Genomic DNA, 17,666 nt, shown 5'->3' on the forward strand with positions numbered 1-17,666 from the left:
ATGCTAGACCCATTAAAGCTTCTAGCGGGATCTCTACGAGACTTCCGTCTCACGTCCAGAGCAGCAGACCACACCACCCTTGGTTGCGGATGAGATTGTAGGCTCACGAGGTTCGGACGAGACTTCCGTCTCACATTCCGGTTGCCGAGTACACTTAACCGTACGCTTTCGCGACTAACCTCATAAGCAGCAGCGGATACAGTATAGGACCCTACCCCTCTACTACACGCATGCTACACTTTTCTCTTTTTCTTTCAATTTTTTGTTTACCCCGGTCCTACGCCTCCGACCATCGCTGTTTTGTTATCGTCGACTTCAGTCAACCTTGGCGAAAGCTGGCCTGATCACCCACGCTCTAGTCAACGCACTCAGTCGATCTCTCTGGCTCCAAATACGTATGGTATACATTTGGTCCCGAACTTGGTTATTCTGGTCTCATCTGGTTCCGTGGCTCAATCTGGTTCCGTCCTACGTCTGCAGTGTTTCTGGTCTGGACCTCCACGAACGCAACCTTCAGATTCTGGATACAAACCATTCTGGTCTAGCATGCTAACCCAAGCAATCAATACAGTACGTTTCCTCCTGGTACCGTTCTACGTCAAAGACCTTTGGCGGCGACTCCAGGATCAACGATCGCTTCCTGTTCTGCCAACGCCTTCGTCCTACAATTGCACGTTTTACGATCAGTCCCACGAACGAAACCGCTACGTATCGAAAGTGTAAACCCTTTCTGGCGGGGGGGTTCCCGCAGTGACCGGCTTATCTCGATAAGAACACGATTGGAATAGCAGGAACAATTATTGTTATTGTAACCAATCGTACCAGAGATTGTTTTACTGTACTTGTTTAATTGTATCAGACTCACTTCTTGTTCCGCTATCTGCCTTGTTCGGTTTGAACTTTCTTACGCTCTGCCCATTTCGCCTGTACTCGTTGACACGTCTCCGGATTCTATCGGTACCATGAAATCGCCAACAAATATACTTTATCTGGACTAATTAAAGCCTTCTGGTTTGCGAGTTATCAAAGGAACCAACTCGTTGCTGGGCACGTAATCGAATTGTAGTGGTGATCATAGTCTGTCCTCGACTCGACGTCACTACAAACTGATGCCAATGTGAAAGCAAGGAATTAGAAAGCAAAGGAAGCATTCCAAAAATAAAGGAACTTTTGAAACTCAAAACAATTTTCAGACAACATCAACGTCATGATCTTTAACAAAAGACAATGCTACTGTACGGCGCTGAAACTTGAAGAACTATCACATCCATCATCAAATAGGTGCAAGTATTTACAAACAATTCTCTACACAAGATACTTAATGTCTGTTGATCGGATACCATCAGCAACAACACACTGTGAGAGAGTACAAACCAAATTCCGGATGAGGTGAAAATTGGGAAACGACATCGAAAGTGAATAGGACATATACTATAAAAATCATCAAACAGCACCACGAGGTAAGCGCCTACTTGGAATCATGAATGGAAACGGTAAAGAGGAAGGCCGAGAAACGCACTGTGGTGGAAATCGGAGGCAAACACGAATAGAGATCGGTAACAACTGGAAAGGACTTCCCGGGACATGGTTTGATGGAGAATACTGGTGGTTGGCCTATGCTACTCGAGTAGGGTTAACAGGAGTTAGTCAGTTAATTTTTAAGTTGAACAGTGTGTAATTGTTCTAGTGATCTGCCTAACTAGCTGATATTTATGCCTTTTAGTTTGATGAAGTGCCTAAAACATAGAACATATCCTCTAAAGTCCGAACAATAATTTATTATATTTGAGAATCCCAGGTGAAACAGCTAGCTGTTCATTTGCAAAAACAACATTTGGATTAACCTTTACTCCATTCTTTCAAGAAAGGGATTACGGTGAGAGAATCGTTTGTAAATGCTGCATTTTTTGTAAGATACACTTTGAACTGATAGAAGTCCGAGTCTTAACTTGACAACTTTGACTTGTTATACGGCTGCAAAATATAATTGCATAATAGAAAGAGCGTTATTTGAAGGGCTCTATTAGGCGCTATTTTCAGGTTTCAGTTGTACCTGTCAACATTGTACACAGGTTGATAGGTTGTCTTGATTTTACCCCTATCACCGTTAAGTGTTGTCGGTTTTTATCATCAATTAAAGCAACCACCTCGTGTCATGACTTTGTTGTTGACATACTTTTTTCTGCCTTAGTCTTCAGAATTTTAACACTTGGGGGAGGACATGCTAGTATGCTCAGCTGATCAGTGTACACACTCCCAACACATAACTTGCCTCCAGGCTAAACATAAGCTTATCAAATCATAAACGTTGCGTTATTATCTCCATGATGAATAATATTTATGTGCATCGATGTTGGTGGATTTGTACTACACATGAATGTGTTTCCTTTTACCGGACACGACATTTTGTATGCGAATAGTGAAGGAACAATGTCTTTTTTTTACCACATCCTGACGCCCATTTTTGCCACACTGATGACTTCCTAAGAACCCGGCTTATTTTCTTATGCTACAGCAGTTGTGTTCATGCAGTTCTGCATAAAGAAAGCACATGGCGCATATGTATCTGGTGCCCCTTTGTACCAATATGTATGTGTTTAGATAAAATAAATAAAAAACCATGTACTTGGTCTATAGAGGAGTCACCAACGAGTGTTCTCTGGCCGCATGTTTTGCACGTACAGCTGACAAATTGATTTCCCACATCTAAGCCTCGCATAATCCTAAACAAGGTGTCGTATATAAGGTTATAACTAGACAATAGCGGTGAAACATGCAGTGGTAGTACAAAGGTTGTTCACTATTCAAGTAACTGCAAGTAAATCAGCATAAATATTCTCTTGGACTAATGACTTACTGCATGGCGCCACCAGTCAGTTTCTGCTAAGTTTGTTGTGCTAATGTATACAGTCTGGTTTCCTGCAATGAACACATCTGCACTAGTGCTGTTAAGCATAATTTTTACTATGTTTGTGTTTCTGCGCATATGGACGTCACCTGGCATCATTTCCTCCGTTTATACCTTGTAGGTTGTACACTTGATCGGCTAGTCGCTCATTCTATTTGCTGAATACATATCTAAACGTACGAGCTAACATTCTACTCACCGGGTGAAATACCTATGTCAAGGTTCCTAGAAAGTGGAATTGCTTCAGGTTTGATCATTTAATTTTTGCTACTTTTGTTTTCTAATTGTGAATAACACCAGCAAGATTCTGTTAAGATATTCTTTTCTAAATCTTTAACTAATACTTGGCAAGTTACAACCAAAAATTATTTGGTCTGCAATACCTTGCTAAAAAGTACTTGGCGTTGTTTCTTTATATAATCATACCACCTCTGTCTGTTTCGACACCGAAATTATCGCAACGACTGCATATCTCTATGATTCAGATTTATCACATAAGTTCACTAAAATTTGTCTATGTCGGTCATCCAAAAACAATGTGTACACGCCTTGTTTCATTTGTTTTTGATGGTCAAGTATCTCACTTTAGAAGCGAGTAAAACTTACTACTTAAACTCAGTGAGTCTTATGGAAGTGTTTGGAAGACCATGTATTAACTTAAATACTTCAAAGCACGATGATTGTTCGTTGGTCTGATATTCGAGATTACGACGCATTTAGAGATTTTACGTCAAGAGGCATACCTTTTGAATTTCCATAGTCAAATTTTTCTGGTGACCAAATTTTCTAATTTTATGATGTACTGGCTAAAATGTACTTAGTGAATCATATATTTGTTTATCTGTCCCTCACTTTCTCCCAGTCTACGTCAATGTTGCCGAGTGTATTAAACGTCTAACTTACAGCATGGTTTTAGGTAGGCGTTTATAAAATCTGTTGTTGACAAAACATTTCCTTATTATATACAAGACTTGTTGAATGCAGTTCGTCGAACCTGTTGTTCAGGTTTTCGCTAACTTTTACGCAAAATCTTAAGTCACCTTTTTATGTAATGTAATGTTTAGAGTTCTCAGAATTAAATATTTCTGAAGAAAAGGAGAATATTGAGAAACTTCCATCACGTGCGATGAAAAGATGCAGTTTCAAAAGTAAGTTTATTAAGCTTTTCCGCACCGCATTTCTTACTTCGTTGTTGATAACATATTGGTCACTTTTAGGTAGATTAAGTTCCTCATTTGGTTATTTGGTTATGTATTTACTTAAACACAAATATTAGTACTAGGAGGCACCATATATATATATATATATATATATATATATATATATATATATATATATATGCGCCACACAAATCAAATGACGTGTGTGAGAGCTGGGATCTTCATTTGGTACGATAAGAGTATAATTACTAGACATTAGTACAACCCAAGATTAAGTGCGTCAAGATGTTCATTGTTTTGAAAACTTGTGTTCCAACCCTTCACCACGTAATTACTTAATTTTGTCCCTGTAATCTTTAGTTGCAACTCTAATCGACGTTCTATAACCTTTTCACTTTATATTCATATTTGCAACATTTTACGCAACATTAGGTTCATACTTTTACCATGGTTATGTGTCGGGACACGAAACCCCTACACACTTCACTTTATAAGTATTTTGAACTGTATTTTAAGTTTTAACTCAGAAATACCACGAATTATAAGGTAATGAGAATTTAACAAAATAAATCCAAGGTATTCTCCCCAAATCATTAATAAATTTTTAAATTAACAATCGGTACTATGTGTGTCCATTATCTTTTAGGACGATTGCTTCAGTTACTTATTTCCTTAGCTGCACAATTACAGGGCTCTTTTAAAAAACTACGATATACTCACCTTCCTTTTTGCTTCAAAAAAGAATAGTTAACGTTAAATAGTTCGTTTATCCGTAGCGTATCTTACGATCTCATCACTTGAGGATGATGTACCACGCCTATATCTTGTGGCATTTCCTTGGAATATTTATGTTTAATTAAAATCACAGACCAATCTAGGTCAGAAAGCTGTTAGGAGCCTGAAAGCACTGAACGTCCGTCAGGTCCAAGTATGTGACTTCATCAATGAACATCCCAAACTCTACAAACGGGAACCGAACCCAAGACCTTAGGTTTCGCGCGCTGATGTTTATCCTTTATGCCACTGATCTGGGATCCACTGGTGTACGCAATTTGGTCGTCTATACTCTTTGCTAAGTCCCATATTAGGACGTCCAGTGCTTCCAGGTTTCCAGTGGTTGTCCAACGTAAGTCGGTTGGTGATTTCAGTTGAATTCAACTATTTTCACAAACCCATGCTGATTTATGCTTGTTGTTCTGTTTTGAGCTATTTTCATATACTAAACAGGCTTCAAGCTTCTTGTTAGTCCCGGACTTTTACTTTATTTAGCTTAGTATCGTCACAAAGTTCTGTGTTTAATTCCTTACAGAGACATCCAATACGGTATCCAGCAAGTGTGATCAAAAATTGATTGAAGATGTAAGTTTTTTAAGTATAGTTAAGTTTCAGTTATTTGCCAAATAAACTTAATAACCTTAATTATTATTCTGTGCAGTTTTTATCCAACCTCTGAATAGTTTGCAATAGATTGACTAGAACATACTATTCACTCAAGAGTTGAAATGATGTATACCTCAAGTCAGTCAGTCATCTACAACATAGGACCAGGCACATATGTGCATCGGTCCAAGTTGCCGTAACTCAGCGCGACAAAATGAACACTGAATTCATAGAAGCAGTCGTTTTAATGATAGTAATATATAAAAAAGAGTGCATATGAGTATATGGTACAGAGAAAAATAATTAGTTCGTAGAAAAAAAGGTATAAAGTAATTTCAATCTCACGGTTTAAGGGAAGATAAAGAGTGTATACACCTACGCCATTGTCATCGGTTCTAACCCATGTCACCCAGAGTTTCCCCATTGGTCACAACAGGCACACGAATTCCAACCAAGTAGTCTGCATCTACCAACATGGCTAAGGCCAGAGGTTAGTGACTTCAAGGACTGGTGCCACATTTTGGTTTGGCCGCCCCTAACTTTCTTCCATCAATCTCCAACATTAGTCACCATTGCATGTCGTAGTAGTCGGTGGTTGAGCATACGTAATACGTAGTCCAACCATCTCAATCGATGAAGATTCACAACCTCATTAACTGATTTACCATCATTCCCTAATACCCTGTGTCTAACCTCACTATTACTTACTCGGTGATCCCAGCAGATACGAGTAATATTTCTAAGACATCTGTTATCAAATACTAGTAACTTACGAGTGTCTTCTAACTTTAATGGCCAAATTTAGCAGCCTTAATTAAAACAGAACCAACTGCTTCTCGTCCCTTAATTGATAGACGGGTATCTCGCCTTCATCGTAGGTGACGTAAGTTATCAAAATCCAAACGTTGTTTTTGAATCCCTGTTGAGATTTCGTCAGACACCAACCCATTAGGACTGATCGGACTTCTAAGATGAGTGAAGTTGTCGACGCGCATGGCTTTTTCACGGGGAGTTTTTGACAATTTAGCTCCGCACTTCGAAAGGCCTTACCACCAGAGACAAAAATCCGTGGGATAAGGCGAGATGTGAAAGTTGTAGGATCGACCTTTTCTAACCCCTTCCTTCTGTTGTTGAAAGATAGCACTACTGTCATGCTGGTTGCCTGAGGGAAACGCCTTACTGCCATCACGCTTCTGTACAGTCAGCGATACGACTTCACCTTCGGACCTTGATTTTTCTGATTTTAGTTTTACATTCTCCAACCGACCTGCCTGGCATATTAGAATCTAAAAGAACATATGTTCCTGCCAATATAGCTCGGTTTAGTCCTCACAATAGGCAAGCCTAACCACTATGTTAAAGTAGCAGTCACGATCAGGTTACAGTATGGTAACTATGATCCGATCAATCTTGAAATAAACCCCGACTGGCTATGTTAGTAGGTGTACACTACTTGGTTGAGGTCTGCATGATTATCTTAACCGATGAGGAGAGACTCTGAATGATATAGCTCGAAACCATTTGCAATGGTGCAGGAGCATCCATTCTTTGTGTGATGTATGCTGCTTATGTCGACAGACGTAAGTAGTATATAACACCAATCAGAAGTTGAATGCCTGGCAGCAGAAGGTTGAGAAGACCGAATCGAAGAAAATGGGAATGTGAACAGAAAAGAATTGTGAGAATCATACAGAATGTGAAGAACGGTTGATGGAAGATTTGCAAATGAGGTACTTAATGCATAGTCCTCATATTTTATGAGGACTAATTTTGTATTATACAATAAATTAGTTATCCCCACATAAGTCTCGTTCATTACATTTGTTTTCCCCTAAATCTTGGCATTCTAAATTTCTCATAACTGTCTTCGTTTTTATCTCGCTAATTCATATTTTCTCTTCGAGTCGTATCGTCGATGTCTAATCTTTTCTTCTACCACTGATATTGTTACTACCTCTACTATTTTGGGATTTGACCTGACAACTTCATCTCTCTGTGCTAATAGGGTATGAAAACCTGAACGGATCTACATAAGTACAGTTTCTACGTTATAACTTACTGACCATCCATTTACATAGTACAGATTTATGAACTCCGCTTTATGTCCCACCATTTATGGGATGAGAACTAGTAATACTTCTCGATTTCTGAAGTTGAAATGGAAAGGAATTTTAACTGATGGCGCGTTTCAGAAAGAAAATAGTGAATTTTGTTATCTCGCGATCAAATTACCCTTACATATTTATGATAAATATATACACGCGCAATTATGATTGATATAGGAGTACTTTGGAAGGAAACTAGGGATGATCAAAGCAAAACGTGCCATCAATCCATGAAGACAATGGCTATTGAACGTAATCGTGTAAGTAGATACGGACTTCCTGTTTGGGGGCCTCTTGATTATCATAACCAATGGGGAGAGACTATAGTGCCCATGTACCTTATTCTAGCTTCTGGACTGGCCAATTTATCCATTCTTCTTGAGTCACGTTTCGACCTTGTTAATTATTCACTTATCAGCCTTAACTGTTTTTATATGAACGCGTATGTGTGTTCACTTCTTATTCTATTCATCACATGTCTGTAACTTATTTTTATCTGGCTATAAATATTGATTAACGCTTGATTAAATTGAGTTGGCTCACACTCCACTGCACATCATTTCGTATCGCTTGGTTTCTTTGACCGTCTACCTGGATCAATGATTGTACAAACTACACGTATTCGAAATCCTCTCCCGTATTTGAATTATTTGAATTCCGTTATTCACCACCTCGGATTAAATAGATGATTATATACGAGAATTGATAATATATATATTTCGAGAGCAATCATTCATACGATCTAATTGAAGTCAGATCACGGGCCACTAAAGTGGTAAACCCGTCGATAACATCGTCTTATCGAATTGACGTCTAAATGAAGGGCCCCACTAAAAGACTTTAAATAATATGGCTCAAAATCGTTCTCAGTGGCACAGGTCCATCCACTCTTTATCTTCCCTTAGATCCTAATTTTCTAAATTCCTTATGGATTTTTTTATTGCTCCATTAAATCCATATTTTCTCAAATCATATTATCCATGTCAAATCTTTTTTATCACTACTAATACTGTTACGACCTCTACTTCTCTGGGATTCTCTATAACAATTTCATTGCTCTGTGTTAATGAGATAAGGCAACTTAAATCGATGTACACCCGTACCAGGTTCTACATTACGTTTAACTCAATGACTATGATAATTGATACAGTGGCCCAATCAAAAGTCGCCAAGTGAAAAAGTTATGTTAAGTCAATCAAAAATCTAATGGCAAGTCCATGTGATTGACTAAGGAGAATCTATGCTAACTACTCTTACTTTCAAGTCATTTTGCAATGTAATTCATAAATTTTCACTCAGTAGTCAATATCAAATAACAACTACTGGAAAAAGGTCGACAAAATTTCTTTAAAATATTACTTGTAGATATTAACAGAAATTATCTGCGAAATTTCGAGATTTCTTTATTAGTATAGGGGATTTGTGAAAATTACAGAATTTTCACAGTTTATATCACGAACTGATCCTATTAGACCACCTTTGAAAACCCTAACCACTTAACGAACGTTTTGTCGTAGTATACAACTCCTCGGCAACAGACATCCAGGACCCCCGTACCAGAAATCGAACCCAGGGTTTTCGATCTCTCTCTCAAACGCTTATCCTCTAGACCACTGAATCGGCATGCAATTCTGTTAATGTCTGGCTTTTATTCTTACTAACCATTTTTCGAATTTTGTATTGCACACAAATCAGTCAGAGACCTTAGATTCCTACTTCTTACAACATGGTAATTCTACCAACTGTAAAACAAGTAATCATACCCTGTCCAAACTTCGCGTTGGAAATCATCCAGGAATACCCGATCCCGTCGTTCTTGAGCAATTTCGTAATTCCTATAAACCCAAACAGTTACCTACTTTGGAGAAATTGAGGTCGAAATTGGGTACACGCTTGTTTGGTAATTGGAGAATTTATTTGCGGTAGGTGTTGATTTCTTCGATTTACTCCTTAATACTTTTTTTATTTAAGATCTTGTCTTATTCCGACATGCGTTACTTGTAATTGTTTTTATTCTAATTTGGTTAAGTCCACTAATTACGAGTCTGCTAGTATGGCAAGCTATCGACAGTTCGCTCATTATTCTCATCCATTCACAAAACTACAGGTTAAAACGTGATTACCGGAAATGTGCTTCATATTATTCTGTATTGTTTACAATTACTGGCTCACGTGGCTGTATACATACCACAAAACATAAGCAACATATTAATACCAATAGAAATGCCCCCAAATGCCATGGGTGGGGAGAGTCCGCTTTCCCTCGCCCTAGTCTCTGGTGGCTGCCAGTGGTTATCTGGACTTGATAGCTAAGTGGATGACGCGGGGTGGTTTGAAGTGAACGGTACTGGGTTCGAGTTGTGGAATGAACATCAGCTCTGGGATGCAAGTGCGTCCAGCCAATAAGTCTTTAGTAGGAGGAAATACGCGTCCAGGATTCCACTACCAACCACCATCTCTGCTTATATTGCTCTGATTACTTTCGAAATTTATATCCCTAGTATCCCTGTATGACTCCTGTTTATAAACTGCTCAAATAAATTCTGATAACTTTGTGATGTTGAACTTAAACCAAAAAAATCTACTATTTTCTTGTATTTCAGCGAAGGATTTAATATTCTGTTATATGGAATTGGATCCAAGCGATATATTATGGAGGATTTTCGAAAACAATATCTATCTAAAGCAAATTGTATCGTTATTCCAGGTTACGATCCTTCAACAAATATTAGACAAGTTTGTTTTCAGTGTTTTTTTTTAGTTTTTCATTTTCGTCCCATACAATTATTATCTTTTTGTTAGCTTTAATTTAAAAGTAATTTCATGATAAAATTTACCTGAGGATGTAACAGGATGAGTTCCGCAGTCTTTCAGTCATTCAGATATATATATTTGTAGGTTTGATTACCAAGGTTTGACTTGATAGTTTCGAATAAATTGAGCATTGAGTAGACTGTTATAAATAGATAATATATTTGTAATATCCCAATGAGTAGAAAAATTGGATTTTCTGACGTTTTGTGACTCAGTGTAAGCCACTTATTCAGAGAATAATAATGAATATTGCTCGCATCTGCTGGGATCACCGGGTAAGTAATAGTGAGGTATTAGGGAATGATGGTAAATCAGTTGATGAGGTCATGAATCTTCATCAACTGAGATGGTTAGGCCACGACGCGCTATGCTGACTAGTGTAGGGGATGGTTGGAAGAAAGTTAGGGGCGGCCAAACCAAAGCGTGGCATCAGTGCTTGAAGTCACTAACTTCTAGTCTGAGCCATGTTGGTAGATGCAGACTATTTGGTTGGGGTCCGCGTGACTATCGTAACCAATGGTTGGAAACTCTGGGTGACATGGCTCAGAATCGATCACAATGGCGTAGGTGTATACACTCTTTATCTTCCCTTAAACCTTGCGATTAAAATTGCTTCATAACTTTCTTCCTATACTATATCCTTATTTACAACCTATCTTTTATATATTACCACCACTAAATTAACTACTTCTATGAACCCGATGTTCATCTTGTTGTGCTAACGAGTGAGGTATGGCAACTTGGACCGATGCATATATGTGCCTGGTCCTACGTTGTAGCTGACTGACTGACTGACTGAATATTTACTGTCTATTTCTTTTGGCTTATTTCTGCAATCTTTTTCTAATTTCTGTGTGCGTTTCACAGACTGAAGAATAAATAATACTAAGACTATCGAATCCAAGTCGAAACGTTTTTTGATCATAATCTTAATATAGTTGTTAACATGTCATCCATGATGTAAAGTGCGTTGTCTAAGAGTTGACGCTAATATGTGATCCTCATATACTTGAGTTTGACCGTTTACTCGAGTGAAAAGACAAAGTGAAAAAGGAAATTTATTTAAAAAACGGGATAAACAATTATATCCCTTAGAAGTGAAGTCATTTGTTGCCCAATCACATAAACCTATCATTCGGGCCTTGAATGACATGGCTCAAAATCGTTTACAATGGCGAAGTGCATCCACTCTTTGTGTTCTGCCAAAATCTAATCTTCTGAATTCTTCATGTCCCTTTCTTTTTTCTCTTTTCAAATTTATTTCACTGGATTATACTCCTCCAATAACATCTTCAAACCTTAATCTTTCGGATTACTGCCTATGCTCTTACTAATTCTACCACTATGGGATTTGAATCGACGACTGCATCTCTGTGCTAATGTGGTATGGCAACTCGAACTGATGTGCGTACGTACGAAGTTCTACGTTGTGATTGACTGACTGACTGAAGTTAATATGCGGTTTGAATGTAATTAATTTGTCAAAGCTTATTTGCTAACAATTTGTTTTGTAGTGGTAATTTTACAAAATTGATCATTAACCAGAGGACAATGTTCATTATAGAATGTTGTAGGCTGATAGTTACCTTTTTAACAGAAAGTATAGTAGTAGTATAGTATGTTTTGTTTTCTTCATTTGAAATAAGGATTTTCAGAAATTATTGGAAATAATTACTATTGGCATATTAGACCCTAACATTATAGGTAGTTGACTTTGGTTGTTTCTTGTTATAGTATACTTGTTGAGCAACGTTGTCACAAATGCAAATTCACAGTGTTTACTATCTTATCAAGATTTCTAACTCAGAACTCTCCATGGTTTCTGAGTATACTTTCGTTCTATAATTATCAAACCACTTTTTGTAATTGCTTCAAGACTGCCTGCTTTGCGTCATTGTCAAGATTAATTCATAGAAAATAAAGTAATTGAGTGCGTTGAGCATCTCACTTATCTTGAAAGTCTAATTAGCCGTAATGTGCTGGTATCTGACGAAATGTCAACACGGATTCGGAAAGTCCAGTCTGTGTTTGCCAATGTAGATCACTTACAACGTAGTTGAGATGTCCATCTGACAACCAAAAAACGAGTTTGCTGCTTAACAGTTTGCTCTGTAATACTGTATGTCTATGAAGCAGAAATTCAGAAAGTAGAGGAGATTCTCAGGTTACTAGTATTTGACCGTAGGTCTCTTCGAAGTGTTGTTCGCTTGTCGTAGAACAACTGTGTGAACAAAGTCAAGGTTAAGCACATTGTCCTAGGTAAAGACAGTGGATCTGTTATTAAATTAGTTAGTCTACATTGACTGAAGTGAATATGACATGTGTTACGTGTGTCGAACTACCACTTACTACGACGTGTAATATTAGTGTAGAAGTATGTTCGTAAAAACTTAGTGGCGACCAAATTAAAACATAGTATCAGTCCATAAAGTCATTGACTATTTGACTGAGTCATATTGGTGTATCCAAGATACCTGGTTATTGTGACCAAAGATTGGAGACGATGGGTGACCTAACTCATCCCCGATTGTATTGGCACAGGTTCATTCATTATTCTTCCTCCCTTAAATCCTGAGTTTATACCCTTCATTCATTCTTCAACAATCATATTCTCTGTGCTTGCTTTTTTAGTACCTCTGGTACTACTTTTATTACTTTGATATTCATTTCGATAGTTTCATCTATCTGTTTTGATGTGGTATAGCAATTTGGGACAATTCATATTTGTCCTAGGCTGTACGTTATAGCTGACTGACTGATACTATCATGAAATAAAACAAACCTTTTGCTAGTTTATGTTTTTAAATTAGAATCTCATCTACCAATTATTTATAGTGTTATATTACTCTGTTGGATTTTTAGATACTTAATTGTATTTGTCATGAATTTCTGCATGTTGCAGATAGCTGTAAAAATCCAACTGAACAACTTCAACTAATATGCGATTTATTCAAAAAAGATGGTAAGCAAGGGTTCTAAGTATAACGTATAAAAAAATGTGTAATTTCCTTGTAAATACATGATCATTAATGTATTATTTATGATGATATCTTTTTATTTCAGTTTTCTGTATATTTTGTAAAATGTATATTGATACGTCTTACTGATTGAACGCTATATTCGGATCCTAAGCTATTCTCGTAACCCCCAAGCTAGAACTACACATCGACTTGAACACGAGAGAAAAGGCACAAAGTATGCGGGAAGCACTTTACTCCAAAGGTTCATTTATGTACAGAAAATATAGGGTTTTTATAGTATTTTAAAAGTCCTTGGGTTTTCCTGAAAATTCTAGAATACTACTAAACATAGCAACAGTGTAATAATTAGCCAATCAGAACCTCTGCATGTGACTTTTCACCCTCGCGATATTTCTAGCTAAACTTCTAATCAAACGCTGATTGGATAAAATGCTTCTTCATGTTTCCTGAACTTGTCATGTCTATTGCGAGTAATTTTCAGGATTGCCCCAACATATATTCCTTCAGGTAAATGTAGAACCAAGAACAACAAATATTTCTTTATCGAGTTCTCCTTTCAGATCTCTCAGGGTTATTTGAATATTTACACTGTATTTCTGTGGCTTTCAGGTCTGTAATAATATTTAAACATAAGGTTTGGGGACGGTTATCGGTAAATGTGGCAATATATTCTGTAAGTTTCGGTGATAGATCATATAAAACACATTATACCTGTGTTATGTGTTCTACTCTAGTTCTGGAATGTGTAGTCAGATAGAATCAATAATGTTTCATGTGTGTGTGTCCCCCTCGAGAGATTTAAAATTCGGATAGACATGATTTCTGGGAGAAATATTTCATTAGCTTTTTTGACATTCGTACAGGATTTTTACAGGTTTCCACGATATTCTGTCAAACTTGCTGACATAAATACTTCATCAATAGATGAAGAAAGCATTCCATAATTCGTCTAAAGTATTACTGTTTATGAAATCCTTGTTAAATGTTTGTTACTGAAGCTTTTTTAATCATTCTGTATGCCAGAGGATATATATACATTTTTTGAAAGGGGCCAAGTACCTAAATTCATCTTCATATTCTCGACATTATCAATTTGTTTATATTTTGTATAATTTAGAAGCTGAAAAGTCATCATTATTTCTCCTCCTAAACAGCATTGATGGTCCGGGATTACGCAATGGCAAAGCCCAAGCTATTTTAGCTCGGTTAGCGGAAATACAACATATCCACTTAGTTGCTTCGTTAGATCATGCTAACATGCCTCTTTGTAAGTCTTTTTTTTTCATTTAGTATGGTGTACTTACTTACGATTATATATCTACTTTCTTGTCAGAAATGAATTTGATAACTAACTTCGTTGTAGTTCAACAATAAATCAATTAAGAATACGTTGAAAATTTTTATTGTCAGCAAAATTACACAAATGTGGTACATATCGGGATGTTGATTGCTAGCTGTACCCTCCTTTAATGTTCACCATAAGTTTACATTTTCAGTAAAATGGATGATAAACATGATGATAGCGCTGTTGCGTTGTGCAGTCGTCCAACTCTGATGCTTATAACAAATACTTCCTATATGCATGCCTAAAACAGCCACTTGAGCGAGAAAACCAAAAGTGTTTAGGAGGCTTTTATTGGATTGCAGAATCAAGAATACATGCAAAGCTCATTTGTAAATACAAATACATGTCCCTCAAGAGATTAAGCCACATTCTTAGCCAACAGCGTATGTCTGTTTCCTCGAAAAGGGAAGCCAAATCTTGGCCAGTGCCGTACCCCTGTCTCATCATTTGGTCTGTATCTGATTACCCTAGAGTATCAAGTGCACATTGGTAAAATATGTTATTGTTTTAGTAATAGCGAAAGCATATATACGTCATTTGAGGTGACCAGTCTGTTTAGGTAGGTAGGAGTCCAATCTACGAATCAAATTCCCAGCATTATTTTAAATGGTAATAGTGAGGTGGTGTGGGAACTTCCAATATTTCCTCACCTGTCAGAATTAGAGATTCTAAGTAAAATATTCTGCCTGTTTACATTGAGTGTAGTACATAGACAGTTATAAATGACAATTCTTTTAAAAATAAACCATTTGCTAGTATATTCATGCCATGGAAGAAAGATTTTCAGTTTGTATTTCCAACATATTATTTTATATTTTCAGGGGTAATTATCATATTATGATACTTAGAAGTATTTGAATTAATTTACTGACTAAGAATTTCTGAAATAGTGCAATTTGAGACAGATGTAACTAGATGAACACAACTGGACGTATTATATTCTGTAAGCCCCCAAATGCCCTGGTACGGCCGGGAGTGGAGAGAGTCCACTCTCACTCTCCAAATGCTCTCACATGACCACGCGTATATAGCCTCTGCCAGGGAAGTCCTACTCACTGCCTTCTCGTGCGCGGGGGTGTTATTCACGAAATTGAGAGGACGAAAAGCGAATGTCCGGTGCTTTAACCGGGTTGGTGGACACGGAAATTTCACCTAGAGGAGTTGGAAAACCCCGATTCCAAACCAATGGTGCACATGGGCTCCAGTATCCTGAGGGAACAAATGGCGTATGAACCAATGGTTGGTCACTGGCTACCATGGGACTGCATCTCCTCACGATGATCCACTGCCTTGTGGATCAGATCTTTAGGTCAAAGGTTCCGTGTGTGGCCCCCTAAGAAAACCACCTGCTTCAGTTTTGGCACCTGGGCAGTATCTCAACCTTCACACAAATCAAATGAGATTTGTGTGTCGCATATGTATCTGGTGCTTCCTTGTATCAATATTTATGTGTTTAAATAAACAAATAAATATTTTGTAATTCGCAATAAGCGTGCGATCCAGTACAAAGAAGTCATCAGTTAGTACAAATACCACACATATATCCATGATTTACACCTTTCTAATGATTTTACTTCATAATATTTTTACAGTATGGTCTCATAACGAATTGGCTAGATTCTCTTGGATCTGGGAAGATTGTACTAATTTTTATAATTATACAGAAGAGAGCAGTTTTGCAAATAGTCAAATTTTACAGAATATTCTTGGTGGTATTGGAAGTGGATCAGATACTACTGGAAGTGTTGGTGCAATGTTTGCTAGTCTACGCCAAGTAGCTTCATCATTGACACAAAATGCTCGTGATATATTTCGTATGATTGTAGAGTATCAATTGGAAACACCATTTCAAGATGGTAAAGGGGCTATAAATGGTAAGTATAATCTTGTTTATATAAGGTTTTATGAATAATTTCTAGTATACATATGAATTTATGGATAGGCAACAACTTTATTCGGTAATTAACTGATCTTACAGAATAAATAAATATGTGGCTTTCAGTGAATCTTAAGACTCGCGTTTCACCCTACTTAAGACTCGTTAGTTGAATGTATCAACAATCGATTTCATTCTCCCAAGTTTTCAACTTACCTGAGTTAATAATTATTCATTTACGCTTTAACTGTACGTAGAATTAACTTTGTGTTATTGTTATTTTAACATAACAGGGATTGCTATGGAGGATTTATACTGGCGTTGTCGTGATGCTTTTCTGACAAGTAATGAAACAACTTTGAAAGCCCAACTAACTGAATTCCGTGATCATAAATTAATTAAAATAAAGAAGGTTAGTTTTATTCTCGATTTTTTGTCTACCCGAGTATTCAGTATTCTCAATCATTTTTACTGTAGTGATGAATAAAACTTATTTAATGCTGTCATAACTGTAACTGAGTGGATGCCTTGTTAACGTATGACGTGATAAGACCGCCAATCAGAGAGCAGCGAATTATCGATTGGAACAGTGACACACGGAAACCCGTACGAGATGTCTAGAGTACCTATCGGTCTTGCTTTCTACCTAACCCAGCCAGTTAAGTCCAGAACACTCTCTGCGGTATGAATCCTTATATTTCAAACATACTGAGTTTATATACCAATCAAACTGACCACATCGTATCATAAAATAGAAAATAACATTTGTACAAGATTTAGCCAAATGTGGCTGTGAATAGGGGAGATAGTAAATAATAGACAGGGCATAATTCATGAATGGTAAATCGTATAGCAATAGTTTATAGTTCAAAATAAAGCTTATAATAAGAGGAACATGAATATGAATAGTTTAGTTATTTTGCAATTATACGATAAAAAATATATGCATAATATTGGTCCATAAATGGATCCCAAAGTTACCATTCCCTATTGTTATCGGGACATAACAAATGCATAGCATATGTTCCAGTAACTACGTAATTTTTCACTTATATCTGTTAAGCTTTATGACTTACTGTTATTCATGTTTCCAAAGG

At 37.1% G+C, this 17,666-nt stretch overlaps 1 protein-coding gene across 1 annotated transcript in view; it reads left to right on the forward strand.

Moving 5' to 3' along the window:
- The window catches only part of Smp_149120 (putative insect origin recognition complex subunit), a gene marked incomplete at both ends in the record, with an annotated part of 67,229 nt that overhangs the window by 48,155 nt on the left and 1,408 nt on the right, over nucleotides 1-17,666 (forward strand). Inside the window, 9 exons of the mRNA XM_018797312.1 lie at nucleotides 3,771-3,824; nucleotides 3,973-4,056; nucleotides 5,378-5,427; nucleotides 9,249-9,475; nucleotides 10,157-10,289; nucleotides 13,230-13,329; nucleotides 14,466-14,615; nucleotides 16,331-16,567; nucleotides 16,863-16,981. Of these exons, the coding sequence (XP_018652366.1) occupies nucleotides 3,771-3,824; nucleotides 3,973-4,056; nucleotides 5,378-5,427; nucleotides 9,249-9,475; nucleotides 10,157-10,289; nucleotides 13,230-13,329; nucleotides 14,466-14,615; nucleotides 16,331-16,567; nucleotides 16,863-16,981 (1,154 nt within the window). The remainder of the gene's footprint in view (nucleotides 1-3,770; nucleotides 3,825-3,972; nucleotides 4,057-5,377; nucleotides 5,428-9,248; nucleotides 9,476-10,156; nucleotides 10,290-13,229; nucleotides 13,330-14,465; nucleotides 14,616-16,330; nucleotides 16,568-16,862; nucleotides 16,982-17,666) is intronic.

This window comes from Schistosoma mansoni, chromosome 4 (genome assembly GCF_000237925.1).
Source record: "Schistosoma mansoni strain Puerto Rico chromosome 4, complete genome".
Taxonomy (NCBI): Eukaryota; Metazoa; Platyhelminthes; class Trematoda; order Strigeidida; family Schistosomatidae; genus Schistosoma; species Schistosoma mansoni.